Source organism: Crassostrea angulata, chromosome 6 (genome assembly GCF_025612915.1).
Source record: "Crassostrea angulata isolate pt1a10 chromosome 6, ASM2561291v2, whole genome shotgun sequence".
NCBI classification, from domain to species: Eukaryota; Metazoa; Mollusca; class Bivalvia; order Ostreida; family Ostreidae; genus Magallana; species Magallana angulata.
In genome coordinates this window covers 35,795,856-35,823,705 of record NC_069116.1, presented here as the reverse complement: position 1 = coordinate 35,823,705, position 27,850 = coordinate 35,795,856, and the positions used below count along the sequence as shown (strand labels likewise).

Genomic DNA, 27,850 nt, shown 5'->3' with positions numbered 1-27,850 from the left:
ATTACCATTAATCGGTTGAGGTTTCTTTTCCCTTTCTTTTCAAGCATGTATCATAAACAGAATATTCTAGACGTGAACTATCTAAAGCCTAAAAAGGCGCACAGTCTGAAAATGGCTGACATGTCAGACGAGCTCCATATTCTTACTCTGGGGAAATATAGCACATTTACGAATTGGGACGCATTTTGGTTTCAAGAAAATTAATGTTGAACTTCCCTAGTAAAGAAAATCTTTTAAAAATAAAATTTTCATTGCTAGAAATATTAAGTAAATTAAAATACGAAAGCCTAGTAACAAGTCTGTTTATTGTAACTTGTTTATTTACATTTATTTAGCACTAAACTATAAAATATTCAAACCTCAGATTATAATCGTATATAAGTTAGTTGCGGGAAACCGATTATAAAAATCTCACCGATTCCGGAACATCACTAGTTAACATAATAAATTTATCAAATCACCTGTAACCATTTATTAAAATAAGCATTAAGTTATCTAGATCAGTGATTATTTAATTCTATAGATTAATATAGTTTTTTTTTTTTTTATTTAACTTAAAATTATTTAATGCAATTTGAATTCCTAGTCATGAAAATAGTTATTATGTCTCCCCTTTCAAAGGGGAGACATATTGTTTTTGTCGACTTTCTTTTTCTTCTTCTTATTAGTCCCCTACCGGTTTCACCGGAGGGGACTTTAGCTTTCCTCTGCGTCCGTCAGTCCGTCCGTCCGTCCGTCAGTCCGTCTGTCTGTCCCACTTCAGTTTTCCACACTTTTTTTCTTTATTCATTTGAGGAATAATATGAAACTTGCTGAACAGCTTCAAAATGTCAAACTACAGATCATGTTTACACTTTTGTAGCGTCTGATTGACATATTTTCAAGAAAATTAATTTTTTATATTCCAATTTTTTAATGTTCGGGTTCGTTATCGGGTTCGGTGTGTACCTGAATAAACGAGGTCAGTATGTAGTCAGTAATAATATCGTGCGTTACTTGTACCATTCCTTTTCCTGTACCATTCCTTTTATCATTTCTAACAAACAAATAAATTCTATAAAATAGTGTCAAGCATTGTGTTGTAAATTTAATCGGCAGGGTTTTTTTGTAGTATTATTACAATCGGGTTCGTTGTCGGGTTGGGCTGTTTAACTGTTTCGTTTGATTCGGGGTACAGAAGACGGTAAGAAATGATATTGTGCATAACAGTGCATTGTTTTCACAAATTTTTACCAGCGAATACAGAATAGACTTGGCAAATTACAGGAGATGAAATAAAGAGTATTATTTTACCTATTTCCTATTTAATTTCTATATCAACTATATAGTTTTAATTTCCTCTGTTCTTTTATCTCTGATTAAAGCATGACATCTCGTTTACAATAGCTCTGAAATAGTTGTGTGCTTGGAACCTTTCATAGAATAATACAAACCGGTAGGGGATGTGTATTGCTTATGCAATACTCTCAGAATGCTTGTTCTTCTTCATCCAAATTTGTCCAGGCCGTAACTTACAGACCCTGAAACGTACTACTACACCAAAAAAGCGTGCGACTTTCGTGCGAGAAACGTTTCGTGTAAACCGTTTAGCGTTTCGTGTAAACCGTTTAGCGTTTCGTGTGAATCGTGAAGCGTTTCGTGTAAACCGTTTAGCGTTTCGGGCAAAGCGTGCAGCGTTTCGGGCAAAGCGTGTAAATCGTTTCGAGCAAAGCGTGCGAGAACCGTGTGAAACGTTCATCAGATTTCATTCGGAACTCTCTGACAATTTAATTGTATCAAAATAGCGCTCGTAAGAAACATTACTTAAACTGATTGGCAAAACTCCTTTGCAATATTCTCGTGAAAAAAAATCTATAAGAAATAATATACTTATCTTTTTACAAAATTGAATTAATTTTTAACAAACAAAAGAAAAGTCCGCGTATTAAAAGAAGACTAGTTACTGAGACTATTCGGCTGTGTACAACCATTACACATAACCTCGGACATCGGGTAAGACCTGCACCTGGCTGAACCTGTCAATCAAACTCTGTGTATTCGTTTTCATTGGATGATCACGCGTCTCTTTTTTTTGTCAATAGCCAATAGAAATTTAATGACTTCAAGGTAGTCTGAATCAGTATTTGATGATGCTCACAATTTCAATGATAGATTACTTAAAATTAATTTGAACAAAATTAAATGTAAATATAGAAAGAAAATATACTGTTCATTTTTATGAAATGCGGGAAGTAAATTCTTCTGAATCCCGATTAAAAATATTTGTACAAGTTGTAATTTTAATTATTTAAACACTGATAACGGAAAACAACAAGTAATTAATAACACACTGAAGTTTTTCCTAAAATGTACACATGCAATTAATTATTATGGGAATCTATATGCATGGTACTTAATTCAAATAGATTATGATAGATATATTGTACGCCGTTATGCAGGGCGCCGGTTATGTATACGAATAATGAGACAAAAATCTAAATCATTTTTTATTATTTATTCTTTCCGAAATCCAAAATAGTAATGACAACTTTCTTTATTGTTTAATCCATTGATTTTTCTCTGTGATTTTATGTACTGAACATTTTTTTACGCGAATGATTCGACATAAAAAAAAAATTAGTTGGTTGTTTTATAGCATTTTTCTAACTTATGTGACTAATTTTATTTTACATAACTTTCAAAATTATCAATGTAAATAATTACAGGTTTATTTACAGTTAGTATTTTTACATCGTATTCTCTGAAACCAATAAGAATATTAATGTGAGAAGAAAAAACAAATCCCGCCGAATACTGAAAAACCAAATTATCAATGTAAATAATTACAGGTTTATTTACAGTGAGTATTTTTACATCGTATTCTCTGAAACCAAGAGAATATTAATATGAGAAGAAAAAACAAATCCCGCCGAATACTGAAAAACCGATTTCAGTTTGTAATCATACGGATTTTATTTTTGGTATTGAATATTGTGTTATGGTAACTTTTTTCTCAGGAATTTTTATTATTTACGGGACTAATAAGAATCATGGATATTTCTTTTGAGCAATAAATATATCTATAGAAGTAATATTTTTGACTAGTTCTGTGAATAAATAATTTTTTGCTTTAAATATAAGTACCAAATTAATTTAATTAATCAATTCAATACTTATGTACATATATGTTTCAAATATCAGTATTTCTATTATTTCGTGTTTTCTTAAGATTAATTCTTACTAACAGAGTAAAGGTAAAAATCCGAGAGGACCCGAATCAATCAGGATAAAAGCGTGTCCAAAGCGTGTGAAAAGCGAGCAAATCGTTTCGTGCGAGAATCGTTTAGTGTAAACCGTTCAGCGTTTCGTGTAAATCGTTTAGCGTTTCGGGCAAAGCGTGCAGCGTTTCGTGTAAAGCGTTCAGCGTTTCGTGTGAACCGTTTAGCGAGCGTGTAGCGAGCGTGCAGCGAGCGTGTGGTGTAGTAGTACGTTTCAGGGTCTGTAAATACCCTTTGACATTAAGACTTCAAACTTGGAACATAGGTAGATGGTATTGAGAAAGAGTGCACACTACCAAAAGTTTTGACCTTGACCTATTTTGTTCTTCAAGGTCAAGCTTTTCATAAAAAATATTGTCCGAACCATAACACAAGACTCCTTTAACATACAGACTTTTAACTTGTATCATAGATAGATGGTATATAACCTAGTTGAACCTTACCAACAATTTTGACCTTGACCTAGAATTTTTATTTCAAGGTCATATTAGAAAGAACTTCATTGTTCAACTCCTGAATATACTTTGACAGAAGGACTTCAAACTTTAAACAAAGAACAATAATAATACACTTAGGTGTACTATTGAATAATATTTGACCTTGACCTTGTTTTACTCAAGGTCCAATTTAGAAAAAGATAATAAAATTTTGTCTGGGTCTGGGTAACATATAGCTGACATCATTCTTTTTCAATTGTTGAATTTGCCCCATATTACAATCCTTGGGGAGAAGGGGAGAGTTTTTTTTTGTAAAAAAAAACAATACCCACTAGTTGTGTTTAGGTTTGTTATTAAAGAGTAAAGTAATAGAAGAAATAAACTTCTTAAGTTTAAAAAATGAATTTTTATTTGAAAGTGGACATGAACCCAAAAACCTGAAATTGAACCAAAAATTTTATGACCCGAACTGAAAAATTTTTGAACCCTAACTAAGGGTGCAACGATAAACCCTGAGACGGTATATCACGGTAAAAATATGCTACGGTTCAATGTCACGATACTGTAGGCTATACTGCAGTTCGGTATTTCGATCTCGAAAATATTTATCCGTCCGATTCGGTTTGAAAATTATACCAATAGTTTAAAATGTTTATATTAATGTTTAAATTAAATAGCTGCTTGACATGTGGATTTTTGTTTTGATTCGAGTCATGTTTGTTAACAGAAGGATGCAAATGTCCTCGTGCATTAACGGCTAACTTCAAATGAAATGGAATTTAAAGAATAGGAATTGGTTTGTGTACTCATATTAGCATTAACAGTTTTAAAAAATAGAACAGTTGTTATTTATAGACAATGGACGGTGAAATAGATTCATCCAATATTTTCTATAATAGAAAATTACATGAATTATGATTTTTTCTTAGCGGGGCTTGCTCACAGTACCTCTAGTTTAATTAATATCTTGTTATTAGTTAATTACTCTGAAATGAATGTTTGAATTATCCTAAAACTGTTTGTCTATCTTTAGAATTAAACATATCATCTACATAATGGTAGTAAGTGGGTCAGAGGGTTGGACTTATACCCCCTATACACAAAATACATAGACTAATTTAATAAATGTTGTCATTAAGCTAAAATATTTATCTATAAAAGGTATAAATACATTGATACACAGGAAGATTAAATTTTGCAAATAAGATAAGTTTTTAGCTCAATTGAGCTTTTCTAATCAAAATTTGTCTGTCGTTGGGGCATTGTTGTTGGTGTTGTCGTTGTAAACTTTTCACATTTTCATCTTCTTCTCCAGAACCACAGGGTCCATTTCAACAAAACTTGGCACAAAGCATCACTGGGTGAAGGGGATTCAAGTTTGTTCAAATGAAGGGTCACCTCTTTGAAGGGGAGATAATTTAGAAATATTAATAATTTGTTGGTATTTTTCAAATATCTTCTCATAAACTAATAGGCCAGAAAAGCTGAAACTTGTATGGAAGTATCCTCAGGTAGTGTAGATTCAAGTTTGTTCAAATCATGGTCGTCTTGTAAGGGTGGGCCTCAATGGGAAAATAATTTTTATATAGAAATATATAGAGAAAATCTGTAAAACTATTAAGTCAGAAAAGCTCAAACTTTTGTGGAGGCATCCTCAGCTAGTGTAGATTCAAGTTTGTTCAAATCATAGTCCCTGGGGTAGTGTAGGGCTACAATTGGGGCGGGGGAGTTTAACATGGGAATACATAGAGAAAATCTTTAAAAATCTTCTTAAAACTATTGTTCAAGTGAGCGATATGTGGTCCATAGGCCTCTTGCGTTTAAAAAAAATGCCTGCCCACATCTGTTTTTGAAAGTATTGGCCTGAGAACCAAGAGATTAATTTTTTATAGCCTTAGGCAATGGGACACACACATATGAGTCATTCTCAAAAAAGGTGGTATTGGGTTGTTACAGGGCACTAGAAAGTATAATCCTTGATTTTTGCAAAGTTTCACTTTTGTGCTACCTTTGGATATATATTAGCATACATATTGGTATATATACAGTTAATTCTAACAAAATCTTAAAAATTTAGAAAGTTTATATGTTGATTTTTATACATTTTTTGACTGTTACAACTCAGAATTTGCGACTTTAAATAGGTTTTGTAAAGGTATAATGACCCTTTCTTATTAAAATAATAGGGTCAAGGGATGAACGATATGAAAAATACCTCTCTCGAACAAAAAGACAAAGAAAATATATGAACAATATTTTTCAGCCAGATAAAGTTTGTCTGTTACATTTTTTATGTCCATGGTGTAACGAAACAAAATATTGGTGTGTAAGAGTTGTCATTCTTAGTAATTTGAAAGATAAATGATGCCTCCTTATTCCCATCGTATAGCTATAAACAATGATAGAAGACAAAATAGCTGATAATGAAATTTACTCTATTTTTTTTCCTGATAAGTAAGTAGAAGTGAATGTGTAACTTTTTATATTGTCTTTGGGCTAACAGGAAATACTAGGAAAAAGAAATATTTAGACACTCTGGAAAACAGACAAACTATTGGTATGTGTTGTTGAAGCAGATAACATGCTCTTTTACTCTGAGGGAGCAGTAATTATTTAGCAGAGACAAGTTAATTCATAAATATGTCCTTGGTGTAACAAAAACAAAAAGTTACACCATAGACTATAATTTACATAATTTATTTTTTGGAGAAAGACATGATGAAATTATTAAATAAAATATATCACAATGAATCGCATTTGTTAGTTTGTGCTGATATATAATGTTGATGCATCTGTTTGCTGTAGAACTAGATTATTTCTCAATCATGCAATATTTTGTTACTCCAAAGACACATACAATTAACACCAAGGACATATGACCCAAAATATTCATTTTAAAAAATTTAAGTATTGTCAAATCAAATCGAATTTATCAATTCAAGTATAATTAATATTGAATTTGATATCGGACTTATAGCTTTAGCCAAATTTTCCCTAAAAAATATTATCTGACTTAAAACAAAATGTGTTACCAAGGACTTTTAATGTTACACTAAAGAGTATTTCAATTCCCATGCATGTATTTCTGATAGAAAAATAAATGAAACTAGTATTGTATAAATACATTCTATGACAGATTATGCAATGTTTTTAAGCAGGAGTATAATAAAATACTAAAATTATTCATCAACTAGATAGAATGGTGTCCATGGTGCAACATGTTGTGTCTTTTGTAACAGTTTCATGTATAATATATCTGCTGAAATGTGCATTTGGTAATTTTGAATTCATTTAAATTACATTCAAGCTGTTAAAACAAATTAAAATATTAAAACTTAGATTCTTATAACAAGCAAAGTCCATGGTGTAGCGTAAGTGTCCTTGGTGAAACATATTGGAACTAAATTGTGTAAATAATTTGACTTTAGGTGCACTATTATGCACATTGATAATAATTACTGTTAAATATATACATTCATAAGTTATAGCTATGAAAACATTCAGTTGTCTCTATTTTGAAATCTGATATTTTCGTGTTTAAATAAAGATTGTCCTTGGTATAACATTTGGACTAACAATGATTGTCCTTAGTGTAACATCCCTTATTTTGTTTTCATTTTCAAAGATTTACTAAAAAATATTGAGTTTTTTTCATTTAAGATTATTTTTCACGTCACTTACAAGTGTCTATTAAAAAAAATCGGACATTCAATGGAAAAGAAGTTTTCAGTGTACAATACGATGTCATGAGATAGATGCATATTTCTCATTCACAAACCAAATATGAAAATTTAAGGAAAACACACGATTGAATTCTTGTTTTAGGATTAAGTTCAAGAAAAACTTCAGAAAATTTAACTTTAAAATCAAATTAAATGCATGAACAATAAGATTTAATGAAATTTATGAATATTTCTTATGCGTTACACCAAAGACTGTTTTCTTTTCATGTGGTTGTAAATATCATATTTTTATAGATTTTCTTTTCATGTACTGTTGGCATATTTTAGCAAACAAACAACATGATATGCCCAATACAAAATATGATAAATTCAATCTGGTTGTAAGTACTTTGTTTTTAAACAAGTGGTACTTGAAAAAATCCACCTTTTTTGAGAATGACCCATATACATACACATTTATATATGGGTGGATTTGGACACCATATCTAACCGTTACATAATTGGAGTCGCCTTGAATTTCATAATTTTTGGGTGCTGTTGTAACGGAATATTAAATATAACAAGGTATTTCGTTGTATGTCTTTCTCATAGGCATCCAGCTTGCCACCTTGAAACATTGTCATGTTGAAAAAAATATGCTTAAAGTTTAACATAGAAATTCCTAGGAAAAAATGTTTTACAATTTTCTTCTCGAAAACCACTGCACCAGAAATGCATATATATACATAAAAGCTTGCTTATATAGTGAAGATACTATATTGTAAAAATCTTGACCTTGGGCCCCAGAAATGCCAATATTTACATAAAAGCTTGTATATTAAGTAAAAAAAAATCACATAAAAATTGGGCCTTTTTAAAAGGGGTTCAAAGTTTAACATAGAATTACAGAGGAAAAATGTATTAATAAAATTCTTCTCAAGAACCACTGCACCAGAAATGCCAATGTTTACACAAAAGCTGATATATGTAGTGAAAAAATTGTGGCCCTTTGACAAAAATTGGGGCCTGAGGTGGGGTTCAAAGTTTAACATATATAGAAGAAATGTTTAAAAATCCTCGTCAAAAACTTCAGTGCTCCATTTTGTGAGATTATTATGCAAACATCCTTAAATAATGTAGATTCTAAATCAATAAATAAAACTGTGACCTTTGGACTAACACTGGGACCCAAAGAGTGGTACAAAGTTTGTCATATAAAAATATATTATTTTTTTATTACTTAACTCTTTAACTGCCAGACACTCTCTATAAATGGCCTGCTGCTGATAAGAACTTTGGCTGCCTGTTAGCATCAGTATACAAGCTCACTACCAGAGATAATTTCCTGCTGTGGCGGAATGAAGACACAAATGACCAGTAGACTGATTTATTACCTATTATCTCATTATCTGTTCATAATTATTGAACAAATGTAGAACAAAAAATGTAGAGGAGAAATTTATCTTTACAGTGAAAGCTTTTGTAACTGGGGGTCAAAGTTTTATATAGAAATATATAGAGTAAATCTTTAAAAGTCTACTCTCAAAAACTAATCAGCCAGGAAAGCTGAAACCTGTGTGGAAGCATCCTCAGGTAGTGTAGATAAAGTTGTGAAAATCATGACCCCCGGGGAAGGGTGGGGCCACAATGGGGGTTCAAAGTTTTACATAGAAATATATAGAGTAAATCTTTAAAAGTCTACTCTCAAAAACTAATAGAAATATATAGAGTAAATCTTTAAAAGTCTACTCTCAAAAACTAATCGGCCAGGAAAGCTAAAACTTGTGTGGAAGCATCCTCAGGTAATGTTGATTCAAAGTTATGAAAATCATGATCCCTGGGGGTAGGGTGGGGCCACAATGGAGGGTTGAAGTTTTACCGTACATAGGAATATGTAGAGTAAATCTTTAAAAGTCTTCTCAGAAACTAATCAGCCTGATGATTCTTTATAATTGTTAAGACTTTGGCCCCAGGACAATTCTTTTGCCTCACAAGAAGGTTCAGAGTTTGATTTACGTTTATATCCCATATATAAACAATTGTTAAGGATCTTCTTGAGAACTGCAATACTCAACATGTGATATGACTATAAAATCAAAATCCTATTAGAAAGGGGACTAATGATTATAAACAGAAGAATATCCAGGGGAAAAATGGATTTTATTTATACAGGATCTACGTAACAGGATCTACATATATTATTGGACATTGGACATGACTCCATTAGGCTGATTTTATCATACCTATTGTTCCTCAAGTGAGTGATGTGGCCCATGGGCCTCTTGTTTTTTGCCCACTTGAACTTTCACTGATCACTTTTTGTCTGAATATATCTTACCATCTCAAATTCTTCTCCAAAACATTTCAAGTTCATAAAAAGGGCCACAGCCTTTTTCTATTAAGAATTATTGAAAATTTGTTGTCATTTTTCAAAAATCTTCTCCTCAAAATCCTTTGACTAGAAAAGCTGAAACCTGTATTGAAGCATCCTTAGTTAGTATAGACTGTCCAAACGATAATACCCAGGGGTAGGGCGGGCTTTCAATGGAGTTTAGATTTTTACATTTGAATAAATAGAGAAGAATCTTAAACAAATTTGCCAAAAAAGCTTTTAATACCTTGTGTAGTTTAGATTCATTTTTTTTTCAAATAATGATCCCAGGGTTAACGTAGGGCCACAATGGAGAGTCACATTTTTACATTGAAATATTTTTCAAAAACCAATTTGCCAGGAAAGCTGTAACTTGTATAGAAGTCTCAGGTAGTTTAGATTCAAGTGTGTTAAAATCATGTCCCACATGGTGAGGATATGACCACAATGAAGGGTCAAATTTTTAATTAGAAATGGATTTTGTAAAATCTTCTTATATTTGTAAAAATCTTTACAAATTTTCTCAAAAACCAATTGGCCAAATTAGCTGTAACTTGTGTGAAAGCATCCTAAGGTAGTGTAGATTCAAGTTTCTTGAAATCATGATCCCTGAAGGTAGGTGTCAAATTCTACATTGCTGAAAATTTTTAAATTCTTGAAAGCTCAAATTTTAAAATATATATGGTATACTTACATGCTAACATCTTAACATACTTTTTATTCTTTTCTCGTTTGTTTATTATGTGACACCTGGACAATTTAGGGCCCCACAAAGGATGCAAAGTTGATATAGGTTTATATATCTATGAATAGTTGTTCACAATCTTGATAACTGCAATGCTCAGTATGTGATATTACTATGAAATCACCCTGTTACAAAAGGGACTCAATGTTTAACAAAAGAATACATGGATAAAAAAAAATCTTTTTAAACAGGATCTATTCTCTTATATAGATGTCTACTATATTGTCCAGATATTTTGTTTATTACTTCATAAAGCTATGGCTATTGTTGCTCAGGTGAGTGTGGCCCATGGGCCTTTTGTTGTAAATTTTGATTTGTTTTTATTTAGCCTTGTTATTGTTTGATCTTATGAATTAGCATTTTTCCTTAACAATCTATCTGTTGAGTTTTCTTTCCTCATATGTGATGTGTGTGCTGGGCTGAATGTAGATGTAGCTTTTGTGAATTTAAACTTTATCAAAACTTGAAGAAAAGATGTTATTTTCTGGAAAGCAAGAATTGCATGATAGTTTTTTTTCATGCAAAAGTGGAATTTAAAACGGACATACATTTGCTGAAAATTAGCAGGGTTTGATCTGCGACGTCCAGGGGGACGACATGGGATGATTTTTGGTCATGTGCAGCACCTTTCACAGACTCCTACTATTGTCCCTATTCTTCAAGCAAGTCCCATCATTCTGCCAGGTACACGCATCAATGAGGAAAATTTGATAAAAAATTAGTGTCAAAATATTAATGAAATTGATGGGCCAATATCTTTTTCCTGCACCATTTGTATAGGTTCAGTGACTGCTGACAGCATAACCTCAAAGAGTGCTATTCAGGCAATTCCACAAGCAAAGACTGTGAACACAACCATTGTGACAACTGTAGCGAGTTCAACTGTGTCAATGCCACAGCTCCACAGTCATCTAGCCAAGGCCATAACAGAGAATAAATCTTCAGTAGTACAGACATCCTTGACAGTTTCAGCAGTAGTCACATCATCCCCAAAGTAATGAAGTTTTCAACCCGCTTTTTGATCCTTTAAAAGGTTGATTTTAAGTTAGATAAAGATATTTACATCAAATTTACAGAATTACAGCATCCACATCAGTGTTACAAACCACCAAGTCCCCACCTATATCACCAAGTCTTCAACAGTCCAAGGTTCCCATAATATCAGGTGTTTATGATGGAACACCAGGGGTAGGGACACAAGAAGCAATTGTAAAAAGAGCAAAACAAGTAAGCTTTTTCAGTTGTCAGAAAACAATTAGGACCCAATCAGCAATCCTACATTGACTATTCTGTCTGTCTGAGTTCATTTATCCAGGGCATATTTTTGTTCTCCTGGGTCCAATCTGTCTCAAATTTCACATGAGTCAAACGTCATAACAGAGTTCTTGAAATCTTTTTTCTGCTGTCAGTCATTTGGACTGACTACCATCTGAAGTTTGTCAGTCCGGACAAATTTCTATCAGTCCAAAATATTTTGATAGCAAGATGAAAAACTATATTTGAATTTTATGATCAATTTATTTCGTTCTTAACTTACAAGCCTCCCAATTTCTCTCAATTTTTCCTAATATGATTCCTCTTAACTTTCACATTTTGGCTTCTCACGTTCACATTCTTATTTATCATTTCATTAATTTTAACTTCCTTCCCTCTCTCTCATCAACTTTCCTTTTTTATCTTTCTTTCTCATTCTCTTTTTCTTTCTGCACACATCATGCCACAGGGACTTAGTTGTCGGGTAGTGGAGTTCTTATTATTTGCTCGCGACGACATAAATGATAAAAATTAGTATTTTTGTGTATTACAATGAAAACGTTAACTTAAAACCCTGTTTCAATGTGTAAAAAGTGTATTTATATACATAAAAAACGTAAAAAAGACGACACTCGCCATCTTGGATTTATAGGGGGCCATCAGTTCACGCTATGTTTTAAACAAGTTCTCCAATTTCTCCAAGTGATTTTTGACTATATCTATGTTGGAAAATGATCAAAAGCCTTATACCTATCGCATGACTATACATCTGTTAGTTGCATTATAAACCTACCGTGTCAATATGTACTAGACACTCGCCAAACTTATCGAAAGCATCGGAAGTTTACATTTAAGTGACGTAAATTATATTCATTAGTACTGAAATGTTCCGAAAACGTATGATCAGTCTAGAGAGAGCCAAAAATCTGTGAAAAATCCTCTTGATTTATCGCATGCATTCGGATCTCCTCAGTGATTACCGAGAATAGTTTGCATCAACTTCATTGCTTTTGTACAAAATTTATTCTTGTTTTTCGAAAGTTCCCTTGTCAACTTTTACAGGTCATTTGGACTGACGGGCAACCTCAAGTAATCGGTCCTTGGTTATTTAAATCGGTCTTGCCGACAGGACCGAAAGATTTCAAGAACTCTGTCATAAGTTATTGACAACTCGGTGCATAAATATAAATTTGTTGAACTCAAGAAATGGCAGATGAATACAATAAGGTATAAAAATTCACTAAATATTATTTTAGTTTATGACTTACATTTTAATTGGAGTCTGTGCCCGATGGAAATTAAATTTAATGTGTAAATTTATTTGTTATCAGGCACGGTCTCCAAAATGAATGTAAGCAATTAAAGTATCTAGTGATTTTGTTGCAAAAAGTAAACATGATAATGCAGCTGGTTTGGTTGAGCATTATAGATAGCATGTGGAGATTTTCATAATCGATAATCGGTTTCCCGCAACTAACTAATTATCGATTATAATTGGAAATTTTTATATTTTATAGTGTAGTGCTAAATAAATGTAAATAAACAAGTTTCAATGAAGTGAATGAACAGATTTATTACTAGGCTTTCGTAATTTGATTTACTTAGTATTTCTAGCGATAAAAAAAACTATATTCAAAAGGTTTTCCTTTGTAGGCAGTCCAACATTAATTTTCTTGAAACTAAAATGCGTCCAAATTCTAGAATGTGCTTTACTTCCCCGAGTAAGAATATCGAGCTCGTCTGACATGTCAGCCATTTTCAGACCGCGGGCCTTTTTAGGGTTTAGATAGTTTGGGTCTAGAATATTCTGTTTATAATATGTGCTCGCTGAAAGGGAAAAAAACCTTCACCGATTAATCGTAATGAAACCTTTTATGATCGACCGCTAAGAATGCAATAACAATCGATTGATTTTTGATTATAATCGATGATTGGAACATCACTACTGTACATGTTAAGCGCAAGACTGGCCATTTAATAACTTTGCAATGCAGGTGTTATAATCAATTATCTCATTAAATCTCAGCAGACTTCAAATTACAGACTCAATTATTTGTCATTAGCTCATTATCAGCGGTCGAAGTTTGGTTTCTTTCGTTCAGGGTTCACATGTCACAGTCAAAAGACCTTCTACAATATAAACATAAAACCTATTTAGAAAGTAAACATACCTGCAAAAAAAAAATACTTTGTATGGAAGCTTTGCCAAGGCTCGACATTAACGCTTGTCCGGTACCAGTTGAAATAATATACGGACAAGTGAATATGACTGGCCACTTGTCCCACTGGACAAGTGCATTTTTATGTAAAGAAGTCTCAAACATTTAAAAAAGAAAAGAAAGTTTTGTGATAAGTTTATCAGTTGTCTCGTTATAAGTTTATCGATTAGTTCAAGGTCAAGGTCACTGGCAGAAAAAATGCAAAATTTGTATCCTGTCCATATCTTTCTTATGGAGAAACATTGGAAGTTCTTACTTCACACAAATATTGCTGATGACCTAAGGGTGTGTCATGATTTTGACCCAAGGTCATTCGGGCAAGGTCAAGGTCACTGGCAGAAAAGTGCAAAATTCATGTCCGGTCCATATCTTTCTGGTGGACAAATATTGAAGATCTTTATTAGTCCCCTACCGGTTTCACCGGAGGGGACTATAGCTTTCCTCTGCATCCGTCCGTCTGTCTGTCCCACTTCAGTTTTCCACACTTTTTTTCTTTATGCGTTTGAGGAATAATATGAAATTTGCTGAACAGCTTCAAAATGTCAAACTACAGATCAAGTTTACACTTTTGTAACGTCTGGTTGACATATTTTGGAGAAAATTATTTTTTATATTTCATTTTTTTAATGTTCGGGTTCGTTATCGGGTTCGCATTACTTGTACCATTCCTTTTATTGTTTCTAACAAACAAATAAGTTCAATCTGTAAAATAGTGTCAAGCATTGTGTTGTAAATTTAATCGACGGGGTATTTTATATTATTACAATCGGGTTCGCTATCGGGTTAGTCTGTTGATTCAGGGAACAGAAGACGGTAAGAAATGATATTCTGCATTACAGTTTTCACAAATTTTTACCAGCAAATACATAATGGATTTGGCGAAATTACTGGAGATAAAATAAAGAGTATTATTTAACCCATTTTTTATCTAATTTCTATATCAACTATGTAGTTTGAATTTCCTCTGTTCATCTATCTCTGATTTAAGCATAACATCTCCTTTATTAAAGTTTTGAATAGATGTATGCGTCGAAGCTTTCATAGAATAATACAAACCGGTAGGGGACGTGTATTGCTTATGCAATACTCTCAGAATGCTTGTTCACATAAAGATATAACCCAAGGGTGTTTCAATAACCTTGACCCAAAGTCAATTGAGGAAGTTCAAGGTCATTGTTTCAAAAATGCTTAATTCCTATCTGTGTCATGTCATGTATTAATGGAAATATTAGAAGCTCAAATTTGACACAAGGCTTGCTTGTCTCAGGCCACATAAAATTATTTTTAGATTCTCATCCCCGTCTCTCTGAAAATGGCCTGCCCCGATGAAATTTTTTCTGAAAAAAAGAATTTGTGGAAAAAAAAATTTGGGAAAAAATTGGGCTCAGTATACCAATAATTCAAAATGTTTAAATATTAAATGTCTGCTTTGACATGTGGATTTCTTTTCATTCGAGTCATGGTTGTTAACTTAAAGTAGATCCAGTGTTCTGTGACGTCACACTTTTTTGTAAAACTTTGAATTCTTTAAAAATTATGCAAGATAGTTTTATTTATTTTATGTGAATAAAATCACATGGATGTAATTAGAATTATTGGTAGGTTCAAGATATTTTCGCACTTAATTTTATACTAAATTTCCAAATTTTTATATATTTTATCTAAGCAAAGGGGAAATAACTCTTTTTCTGACTTTTCTCTTAGCTGTATGTCTAAATGCTATAGTTTTTCTTATTCCAACGATTCAATTTAAAATATTTTTGATATTTTAGTTTTCTGATAAAGTTGACATTAAAATTAAACAAGAAAAACAAATTTCTGCCTACAAGATTTTACTTTCAACAAAAAAAATATACATTTTTCTAATGCCAAAATATGCTTTAGTTTATGTTTATCTGACATCTAAAAAAGTGTGATGACATGTATATTTTTTCTAACAATTGATGACATTTAAGTCTATTAAGTCGAAATCAGTTGGGTTTTTCAACTTTCCTCAGAGAATTTTACGAGTATGGAGCTACCTTAAGGATGCAAATGTCCTCATGCATTATCAGTTAACTTAAAATAAAATGGAATTAAAGGATAGAAATTGGTTTGTTTACTCATATTAGCATTAACAGTTTTAAAAAATAGAGCAGTTGTTATTTATAGAAAATGGACAGTGAAATAGATTCATCCAATATTTTCTATAATAGCAAACATACACGTTTTATTATTTTTTTCTTAGCGGGGGGTATCAATTGTGCCTCTAGTTTTGAATTCCGATCCGAACATCAAATTGCAATGAAATATTAAGTTACTCTTGATCAGGATTGAAGTTCACTAATTTCAAACTTGGTTCAAGATTACAAAGTACCGAACACACATGTTAAGAAAAAGAAAGGAAGAAAGGGTAGCAAAGATAAAGGATTATGGAAAGAAATGTAATTCATTTTAGGTTTCATTCATCTTTGATAAACTATGATGACTTTCCATGTTTAGTTTAAAAAACAGCTGAGAATCAATATAACAGTTACATGTATAAATTTTAAACCTGATGCTAAATTTAAAATGTCTTGTAATTTGCCATGACAAAGCTACAGCTGACAAATCATGTTTAATGTATTATGGAACAAATACAGTTAGGAAAGACACTTTAAGTTTCCATTTAAAAAGTCAAGTTATTAATTATAGCTAGAATAATGAATAAATGACTTTATTCTAGTAATACAGAACTGTAGTTTTCAAGTTGACAATATTTGATCTTTAATATTGAAAAATAAGCAGACAAGTGAAGTTAAAGTTCGGACAAGTAAATGTCTTGATCACTTGTCCGAATGGACAAGTAGGAAAAAAAGTTAATGTAGAGCCCTGTGTGCACCTTTTCAGTAGTAGGTCATGCACTCCGATACGAGAGATAGATTTGTGGTAAACTATAGGATTAAGAGTCCTTTCCAAAAGAATTCAGGCAGGGAAAAATCTCAATTAAATGCATTTATGAGACTCCTCCACAATTTTGTGTATGGGCTACGGTACTCAGGTGACCGTTAAGGCCTATTGGCCTCGTGTTTATCAACAGAAGAGCTTTTTCATCAAGTCTTGTCTCAATTTTGGAAATGATCAATACATTATTGTGTAGACTGTGATGATAGATAAAAGCAATTCTGCTTCCAAAGTTGTTTATTATCATAATGGCTTTGGCAATAACAATTGCAACATTTTGAGTCAAAATCTTTCAAATGACACCAATTTTGAAAGTTAACCAAGTTAAGTTACAGACCCTGAAATGTGCTACTACACCAGTTGCATGGTTCAGTTTGGTACGCTTTTGAATGGAACGGTTCGCTTTGTGAACGGTACGGATTGTTTTTGTGAATGGAACGATTTGCTTCTTGTATGGTACGCTTTGCTAAAAATAGCTGCGCGCTTTATTGATGAGGAAGGCATGACCTGAACGGTTTGATTTTTTTTGATAAAATTTGTTTAGTTTTTGCCCAATCTACTTCAGCAAGGTGGTAATAATGACAAGCATTTATTTTCTTTAGTTATATGATTTATTACAAATGTATTTCAATCTTATTTAAATCTGAACTTCCATCATTTCCCCCGTTTTTTAAATGTTGCATGAAACGTGCACTAGATGAAAACGGGGAAGCAGAGGGTAATTTTGACTAGACTGTTATAATAAGTACTTAAATTTAGATAAATGTAATTATTACGATAGATTATGAGAACTGAAAAATTGTCCCAACTTTATTCTAATATTTCTTTAGTTTCCTTTATCGTTGTCTTGATTCTCTTGTTATTTTTACAAGCATCTTTCTATTTCTTTATTCATAATTCTTTTTGTCCCCCGCCGCAACGCAGTGCGGGGACATAGAAATGCCGGGCGTCTGTCCGTCCGTCACACTTTTTTGTAAGCGCTCTCATGCCTACAAATTTTGACAGATTTTCATTAAATTTATACCAAATGTATATACCACTATTTCCTTGGTCAAGTTCGAAAATCAGCATTGGTCAATACTTTTTGTTGGAGTTATGAGACTTTGACTGCAATAATGACTCTGTTTTATCCAAAAATTGACCTTGTAAGTGCTCTCATGCCTACAAATTTTGACAGATTTTCATTAAATTTATACCAAATGTTTAAACAACTAATACTTTGGTCAAGTTCGAAAATCAGCATTGGCCGATACTTTTTGTTGGAGTTATGGGACTGACCACAATAATGACTCCGTTTTATCCAAAAATTGGCCTTGTAAGCGCTCTCATGCCTACAAATTTTGATTTTCATTAAATTTATACCAAATGTTTATACCACTATTACCTTGGTCAAGTTCGAAAATCAGCATTGGCCGATACTTTTTGTTGGAGTTATGGTACTTTGACCGCAATAATGACTCCGTTTTATCCCAAAATTGACCTTGTAAGCACTCTCATGCCTACAAATTTTGACAGATTTTCATTTATACCAAATGTTTATACCACTAATACTTTGGTCAAGTTCGAAAATCAGCATTGGTCGGTGGACTAGAATGTATACTGCTTGACCGGCGGGGGACCCAGGAATTCTATTCTTGTTCCTTATTGAATTCTCATTCTTTATTGCGTACTGCTGTAGTACTATTGCCGATTAAATTCAAATAAAATAAAAATACAAGCAATTAATGATAAGATAAACAATGAATTTCAGTTTAAAAATCTTGAAATCAACTGTTATAAAGTTTTTTGACACAGATTTTATTCATTTAAACAGCGTGCGAAATTAACTTTTTTGTACTATAGACAATCGGTCTACAACATTTTCACAATTTATAGACTTGACTGATTTCCTTTAGACCAAAAACAACAACAAATATTATTCTTCATTTGTATTGTAATTTTATCACGGTGAACACAGTGAAATAACCTGGTACTTCACAACACAATAGGAACTCTTACTATAGGACATGGTGAAGGGTGCCCGGCTCTAAACTCACACACAGTGACATTGCCTTGTAATGATTATTTTGTAATACCAATCAAATAAACTTAGATAAAGTAAGGCGAGAGAAATTAAATTTTTAATTTTATGGATTTTGCTGTAAAAAAAAATTTGGGTCGGAGGAGGGAAACCCCCCCCCCCCCAAAAAAAAGAAAAAAGTGGGCAAACTTTTATTTATCAAAATTACATATTCTTTGCTTGAACTTATAATATTAAGTTTAATTTGTCCACTATCCACTGTGTACTTTGTGTTTGTTTCAAGATCATTGGTATTAACCTTACTAAACTTGTTCAGGATAACATTTTCTTTGCTTTTCATAAAAACTTTTAAGCCAAACCATGCATGGCTGACCTCCATCTTAAATACTCCATGTTATAGAGACGCTTACACTTGATTTTAAAAGCTCCCTTTGTCAAACGTTTTGTAGATTTCAAATAAAATAAAGTTATTTTAAAACCAAGATCGGTCAAACATAAAAATTTGGGAAAATTTCCGAAGGTACAATTTTAAAAAAATTTTTTTTTTTACAAAATCGAAAAAATTGGGTCATCGGATCCTTAAAACTAAAAATTAAATTTCTCTCGCCTAAAGGAAAATAGATATATAAAATATCCTATTCCCTTGAATACTGTAGATAACACAATACAAAAGGAAACAAAAGGGCAGAATCGAAGACAACTTTAGGAAAACTGAACGTCAGTCATGAATTCCAGGTGTGCGGTCTGGGTTCAATAATGCGAAATCTAGAATGGTGTATGACTATCTGGTTTTTTTTTTCCTAGGTCTAGCACCTTGTGAATACTTCAGTTTGTCAAAAAATGACATGCTCTGAATATTGTTTTTGACTTTTAAATAGCACATGGCAATTACATTCTGTTTCTTATCGCTGTGTATTTAAAAAGGTATTGAGTAAAACGTTCAATCGTCTAGACGACAGGCTGTGTTCGTTCTATAGACAAGTTGGTCTACAAATATTCGAGTTACTATAGACCAGGCGTATTTTCTATAGATTTTGTCTATTGGTCTATCGTTAATTTTGCACACTGTTTAAATTTTGATTTTATGATTTTCTGCACTTGCTCGTATACACAGATCACACTTACATGTAACCCGTTCTAATCTGAAATAAGATCGCGTGTATAGACAAAATATGAGTATAAGTTTTTGTTATTCCGTTAAAGTATACATGTACATGTAACACATTTCTTACCATATGTACACAACTGGATATACACAACAAGTCAATAGCTTTTAAATGCGATATTTATCATTTTGTCTGACAAGTGTCCACTCTTCACTATGCATGCCATTCAGCTGACGTTTTACAAATGTTGACTAACCTGTTTATCTTTCATTTACCTTTTTACTTACCGTATTTTTCGGGGCATAGGCCGGTATTTTTTTTCTCCGATGAGCGAGCCCCGGCCTTTCCCCCGGGATCGGCCAATCAGAGACTCAAAGTTGAAAAAATTTAACAGTAAAATATAAAATCCACTGTTTTTATCCATTATACTGTTGTAGCAGTTGATTATGAGGGTTGGGTTTTTTTTCATCCGTTTGAATTATTATTCGATAGTTGTCCCATTGATAATTTTTGTAAGGAGATCGTGAGTTATAAAATGTACATTACTGTACGAGGTATTTCTTTACAACCCCAATCAAAAGAATTTTTTCCCACGTTCGTGTATGAACCCTGGAAACTATTATTGCGTAGTAAAAAAGAAAACGAAACCGGGTAGAATGTAATATGACGGAATTTTTGTGAATTCTTCATGTCTGCGTTCGTGGAAATCACTGGTCTAGGGTGTAGAATAAATCAAATGCTTTGTGTTTTTACAATTAATTTTCTGTTGGATGAAATAACGGTATTCTGGAATCGTGTGTATATACAAAGGTGTGAAACCTGTGACTCAAACACAGCCTGGAGACACGTAGTGTACACCGTTACACTTCATTGCATTAACTGTGTTTTTAACATTACAACTTCTCTGCATAACGGCAAGTCATCACTATTTAATTAATTAATGGAAAGAACACAAATTAAATATATTATGTTTGGTATTTCGTTTTCTCATTCATAGCGATTACGGGGGATAACTCTATTTGAATATGAAACCACGTGTTAAGCTAATGGACGCCATACCCCGTATTTACAAGTAGCTTTCAAAGTATAACTTGATTAAATGAAATTTAGCAATAAGGTATTAATAAAATATAAAAGGTTTGGTACAATATCATACTTAGTTCTACCAGACAGAACCACGGAGGTTGGATAATGCGAGGGGGCTATTTACTAGTGTGCTGAAGTAATGTTTGAAATGTCCCATGTCTGTGATATAATTGAGACTTTGGAATGAAATTTTGTCATGGTTACAGGAAGCACAAGTGATGCAGAGAGTAGCAGAATTGAGGAAAGAGGGATTATGGTCAACCAGAAAACTTCCCAAGGTACAAGAATCTCCAAGAAACAAAGGCCATTGGGATTATTTGCTAGAAGAAATGCAGTGGTTGGCTGCTGACTTTACCCAAGAAAGAAAATGGAAAAAGGCAGCCGCCAGAAAGGTATACATCTGAAATTATACATTTATTTTATATGAGCAAATGAATTAGATTTAAGATTGCAATCAATCAACAAGGTTCTTGTTGATGCATATTGTGAGTTATCTATGGTGCAACAATTATTAAAGCTGACATGAATTCATAAAAGCGTTTGGTATTTCATGTTAGTTTCGATCGCTCCTCTACTGCCACTGGGGTATATATACTGGTAGAGAAAGTTACGGTCGGTTGCTTTCCGATTGAGGCATTCAGGTTGCACGGACTTCTAAATGCATCTAATACACATTGCAGTAAAATGCTTGCAATAAAGATTAAAGGAAACAACAATCATGAAAATACAAAATATATTTATTCTTTGAAAGAAATCCCAAGGTACTAGTATCCTTATTATTTTGCGCAGATAGTGCTGCCTTACTTTCACATGCACATCGAACACGTGTGTCGTCGATACAGAGTGCATAACATCTGCATCTTTTAGAAACCCCGGCGGCACTACATCCAACCCAGTAGCTAAATTATAGTAATTTCAAGAAAGTAACAACGTAACCGAATCTTTTCCATCGGTTCTATAAAATCGCTCCGTTTCCATGCGATCATTGATATTGCTCGATCACCCACAGTGTGTGATTGTGCATGTGCGATGTTATAAGATAAACAGGAAAAGGATCTACAAATATCGAAGATTTTTTATGTTTATGTGCCTGGATTTCAGTCTGTCTTGTTTCGTCGTTCATTGGATATATTCCCTATCAGTGCTATGGTTGTCATATTTTTTTTTGGTCAAAACGCGTTTCTACATGTCTTTTCGTCCAAGGTAGCGTGTTCGGGTGTATGAAATACCTGAATGCGGTGAAGCATGAATACTGCTCTCGGCCTTATATAGGGGTTGTGTAGCAATGAGCAGAACAATAGAAATCGACAACTAATATGGCGGTAGTCGGGGAAAAAAGGGAAATACAGTGGGGCCTCAGATATCCGGACGCCAGATAACCGGACGCTTCAGTTTACGGACGATTTTATTTGGGAACAGATTTTTTAATACGTTATTTAGTCTCATTTATCCGGAATTCCGCGTTCCGGATCCGGACGGTCTGTTTTTACCACAAAACACTGATTTACTACTAATTCTGCTTCATTTAACCGGACGGTAAAATATGATGATACCCTACTCAGTACAAAAGATTACCCCTGTCAATTAAGTTTCACACCTTTTTACGTGCTAGACCCTCATGAGTAGCTTGTATAAACACACTGACTTCCCAAATCATGACAAAATAATAAAATAAAGCAGAGTTCTTTATATCTAAAAACGTTCATGTCGTCAGACAACTCTAACATGTGTTGCTATATGGAATGAAAGGCAAATAAAACCAAGTATCAACACTGGGAGCCATTGTATACAAATACATTATCATTCATGACAATAATAGACACATTTCAGATATCCGGACGCTTCACCTATCCGGACGGTTGGACTTGGGAACCAAAGCGTCCAGATAACTGATGCTCCACTGTAATGCGTATTTATGAATTCATGTCAGCTTTAAGGATGCTAAGTTTCATGACCAAATCCCAGTCAGGATATATTCAGATTGGCTCTGATTGCCCACACAAATTTCTTTCATGCTCCCGCCATGAAATGACCGGGGCATGTAGTATCCCATCCTTTCATTCTTTGGTCATTCCGTCATCATTCACTGTCCGATCATTATCTCGACAACCGTTGCACCCATTCAAACTTGATATGTGGAATATATCGTATGAATGTACGGGTTGAGTTCAAACTTGGTTCCGGTCCAAGCATTGGATATCTGTTATGTTGCATATATTTGTATGAAGCATTTAGCACCAAGATGGACACAACATCTGTATTGATTAGATCATAGTTTGGTCATTATGCTATTTATCCCCAGCATACGAAGTTTAGGGGGGCATATTGGTTTCACCCTCTCTGTCTGTAAACGCAACTTTGTCCCCCCTATATAATTTTTTACTACTGCATGGAACAGTCTGAAAATTTGTACATATGTTGATGTAGCTGCAATAATGTAGCCCTCTCCGATTTTTTATATCTGATGATTACTGGAGAGGGCTACAATTCTACAGGATCTCCGTAATGGTGCAAAATTAATTTTTTAATGCGGCTGAATTCAGTCTGAGAAGATCCTCTTCCTTTAGATAAAATGATTTTTTAATTCAGGTTGAACATATTAACCGTATATAAATCAAAACCAGATAAAACGCATCAGCATGTTTACCAGTCGTCTTTTTCAGCAGCCATGACAGTTCTCGCGTGGTTTTATGGGATGTACGCTTGGAGTTTTGATGGGCTTGATAACGTGAATGTCAGTGTAAATAATCGTTCCTACCTCGTTATATCACTAAAGCATCATTTAAGGAAATGGTATATAATGGAAAATTCATATTTACCGCATTAATTATATTTAAAATAGGGGAATTCCTATATTCAGTTCAAGATCCGCTTCTGAATTCTCATTGGCTGTCCCCAAAAAAAACCTGTCAAGGTCAGTAAACATGGCGGACAAATTCAACTTTCGTTGTTGACATACACGAAAAAATAACCGATATATATAAGGACTATACTTGATATTTTTGGATTAATTTATGCCATAGACATCTACAACGTTAAAGTTCAGGTAAGAAATGCAAATGTTATTGTCATTTATAGACGATTTGAGACGAAATCGTTGCGGGAGTCAATCACTCCCGCACTTGCACCATTACGGAGATCCTATGGAGTTGTAGCCCTCTCCCCCCCCAAAAAAAAAATCGGGAGAAGGCTACATTATTGCAGCAGGGGTGTGCAATTACAAAATTTGGCCACTAGCCCCTGGGAGTACCAAAGTTACTAGCCCAAGATTCAAAGTTACTAGCCAGACTATTTCGGACATGTCGACATTTCATTTTATAAAAAACCCTGTATGATACTAGTACATGTATATAATTATTAATATACAAAATATTTATTACTTGCATGTTTTCTGTGGTAGACTAGTTCAAAAATATTCAACTTCATTGATCTCTCACATTTTAGTTACAAAATTGGTTTTGGTACCGTTTATATAATAAAACCCAAACATAACATTGTGAATGTGAACAGACTCTATAAAATCACTGCAACTATCTATATGTGCATGCATTTTATCCTGTTTAATTTCCATTTACAAAATACACCTATGCAATTAATTAAGTAATGGTAAATTTTAATTTAAAATAATGGAAAATGCACAAATAATGATATGCAAAATATAAATTTTTTTTTAATTCACCAAGCAGGTCACTTTAAAATGTGTTCATGAGAATAGTTAGTGCAGAAATTTATAATTTCTCTGTAATGCATCTCCCTCTCTCCCTCTCTCTCTCTCTTTCTCTCTCTCTGTAAAAAAAAATATATTAAAAAAAGCCATTGAATACATATCAAAGAAAAAGGAATCATTTTACACTGATGTCACTTGAAACAGCTGCACAGGTAACTACGGAAGCCATGTGCAGTGAGGCGTGACTATCTCGTCTAGCCACTGGTCAGGTCAACACTGTCGGTAAAACTTCAAAGTGTGAAACTTACAGCAGATTGTTTTTCTCAGAAGAATGTAGCACGAGAAAAAAATGCTTAAGAAATTTTTAGGCTATCATGACTTAAAAGGAGCAGATATCATGCCTCTGTGATAACAATGACGATACACTTTTCCTACTAGGACACTGCAAATTTACCGGCATATTTTGCCAACTCTGGTTATGATTTACTAGCCCGACGGGCTACCACAGTTAATGTTTTTGCTAGCTCGACCTCTAAAATCGGTAGCCCCGGGCGTCGGGCGATGGTAATTGCACACCCCTGTTGCAGCTAATGTTGATGACCATTTGAAGATGTGCACTTGCAATTTTTTTAAGATCAGACAAGATTTAATGATTTTATGACAGTTTTCATTTTCCTTATTCTATATATTGTACACTGATGTTGAAAGTAAGGGAGGTATTCTAACAGATTTTATTATTAAATTAAAAGTATTAAAACACTCCAAAATATATTTCTATAAATACATCCAGATGGAGGTTTTTTGTCTTTATGTCTTATCTAAATTGATTTTTTTATAAGTATTCTATCAACTGACAATTTCAAAATTTTTGTTTGTCAATGATAAATTCTTGGGAGCTAATAAGAACATCAAGGACAAGTGTGGATGTATTCATTTGTCCCAAGGGGGCCATTATCTGAGCCATGCTTTAGATGGAGCATGTGTTTAGGGAAAATTGATAATCTGTAAAATGGGCAGTTTTGGGGCTATTTTAAAACTGTTTCATGTAAACCAAAAGTTTCTATCATTATTATATAGGAAATAAATAATATCATTATTAATAAAGAAGTTAACTATATTTTTAGAAGTTGTTTAAATTTATTAGTCAAGTAAATTGATGAAGTGACCCTATAGGGCATTAATTTAAATGAAATTCAAAATTAATGATATGATTGTAGTGTTTTGTCAATTTTAAAATTTTTTGTTATATTAAATTTTTTTTTTTTTTTTTTTTTTTTTACATATTTTTACATAGTATGGTAATTATGGTAACGTTTTGGGAGTTTATTAAATTTAACAAGCTCATCAAAGAAAGTCATAATCCTATGGGATCAATTTTCTGATATGGAGTTCCATTGTACCACAGGAGAAAGTGGGGGAAAATTTGAAACAACTAATTGCATCTGTCAAGACTCTTATGAGAAAGATATAAAGAAGTTTTATCAACAGAAGAGCATTGCTTGGCTACTGGTATTTCCATATACTGCGAAGGGAGGGGTTATTGTCATTTTGTTGGTTTTTCTTTAAAACAATCAAATGAAAAAAATATCATCAAATACATAAATTTGTAAATTTATTACTATTATAAATTTTTTTTTGTATGTGTTCCAAATCTTTATTATTAAGGTCTACCGTTTTCCAACGGAAGACCTTATTGTTTTCGTACAATTTCTTTTTCCCTATTATTATTATTTTTCTTTTTTTTCTTACAATTTTTGTGCATGCGATTTCTCAAAAACGGCTTGGCCGATTTTCATGAAACTTTCAGATCTGTTAGGTAATGATCTAAACCTGATAGTTTTTTTTTATTATATTGATGACGTCACTTCCGTTTTTGACAAATTGACGTTTTAGCGATTTTTAGTGGGGTTGCTTGTCTGTGGAACTTCTCATAAACGATAAAAGTTCAAACTTTCAGGGATAGTAGACAAAAGATTGCAGATTTGTAATTTCATTTTCATTTTGATCTGTCTTGAAAGGCGCCGAAGCTCGCCTGGTCCCGAAAATTGAGATGAAAAAAACGTAATTTTTTGTGGTTTTCTTTGATTATCTCTTTTCTAAAAAATATTTTGTTAAATAAGATATGTAATGTAAAAAAAGTTTTTATTCACAAGACCTTTTCTTTGAAATCAAGAAAAAGGGGATGGCACCTTTAATAAGGGGACCAAAGGGCTCTAAAGTCTTTAATCTGTAGCCCTTTACTGAGAGATATTTTGTGAAATGTTATAGAAGCAAATATGTTTATCTTACAGTTATGTATCCAAACAATGTAATGATTTTATTATGTGTCACGTAATTAGGGGTTTTTAGGGGCCAAAAGTCCAAAATTTTGATCACACATATCTCAGAAAGGAAAAATATTTTGTAATGCAGTGAAGAAGAAGAGTTGTTCAAAATGATGTTCTTAACAATATGCAACCTTCAAAATTTCATTAAACGGCCCATATAGGGAGATAAGGGATCGGCCCCTAAAACCTTCTTTCTCATATATCTCCAGAACGGTAACAAATTTCTAAACACTTGTTAAACAACATTTGTTGAGAATTAAATGACCTGTCATTTGATATCAAGAAAAAGGGGCTGGCCCCTCAAATAAGGGGACCAAAGGGCTCTAAAATCTTTATTCTGTAGCCCTTTACTGAGAGATATTTTATAAAATGTTATAAAATCAAATGTGTTTATCTTACAGTAATGTATCTAGGGCTGGGACGATACTGTACTGAGCCGATTCGGTACATATCACGATACATGAGATGCAATACGATACATATCACGATACAATGCAATTAAATGAAAACATGAATAAAAGTTTAAAATTTATTCAACCTGCCGATGTATTACCGCATGTCCAAAGTTATTTTGTTATACTCATAATGAGCGTTGCACAATTTACAAATTACTTTAGTCTGGTGTACACTAGTTTTTCATAAACAAGTACTCCAAAAGTTTTTCACACTCCATATTTAGCTTCCTAACAGTTTTGACAACTTTACGAGGTTTTTCGCCATCTTTGTACTTTCATATTAGGCGCGCAGACTAAAAATAGCCGATATATATAAAACCTT

General features: G+C 33.0%; 1 protein-coding gene across 5 annotated transcripts in view; it reads left to right on the top strand.

The window, feature by feature from the left end:
* Window positions 1-27,850, top strand: part of LOC128187903 (helicase domino-like) — a 200,057-nt gene that overhangs the window by 3,786 nt on the left and 168,421 nt on the right. For 3 of the 5 annotated variants that reach the window (XM_052858583.1, XM_052858582.1, XM_052858580.1), the window contains exons 5-8: window positions 11,037-11,156; window positions 11,253-11,466; window positions 11,549-11,699; window positions 21,286-21,471. In XM_052858583.1, the coding sequence (XP_052714543.1) occupies window positions 11,037-11,156; window positions 11,253-11,466; window positions 11,549-11,699; window positions 21,286-21,471 (671 nt within the window). The remainder of the gene's footprint in view (window positions 1-11,036; window positions 11,157-11,252; window positions 11,467-11,548; window positions 11,700-21,285; window positions 21,472-27,850) is intronic. The other 2 variants (XM_052858581.1, XM_052858584.1) reach the window with 2 other exon arrangements.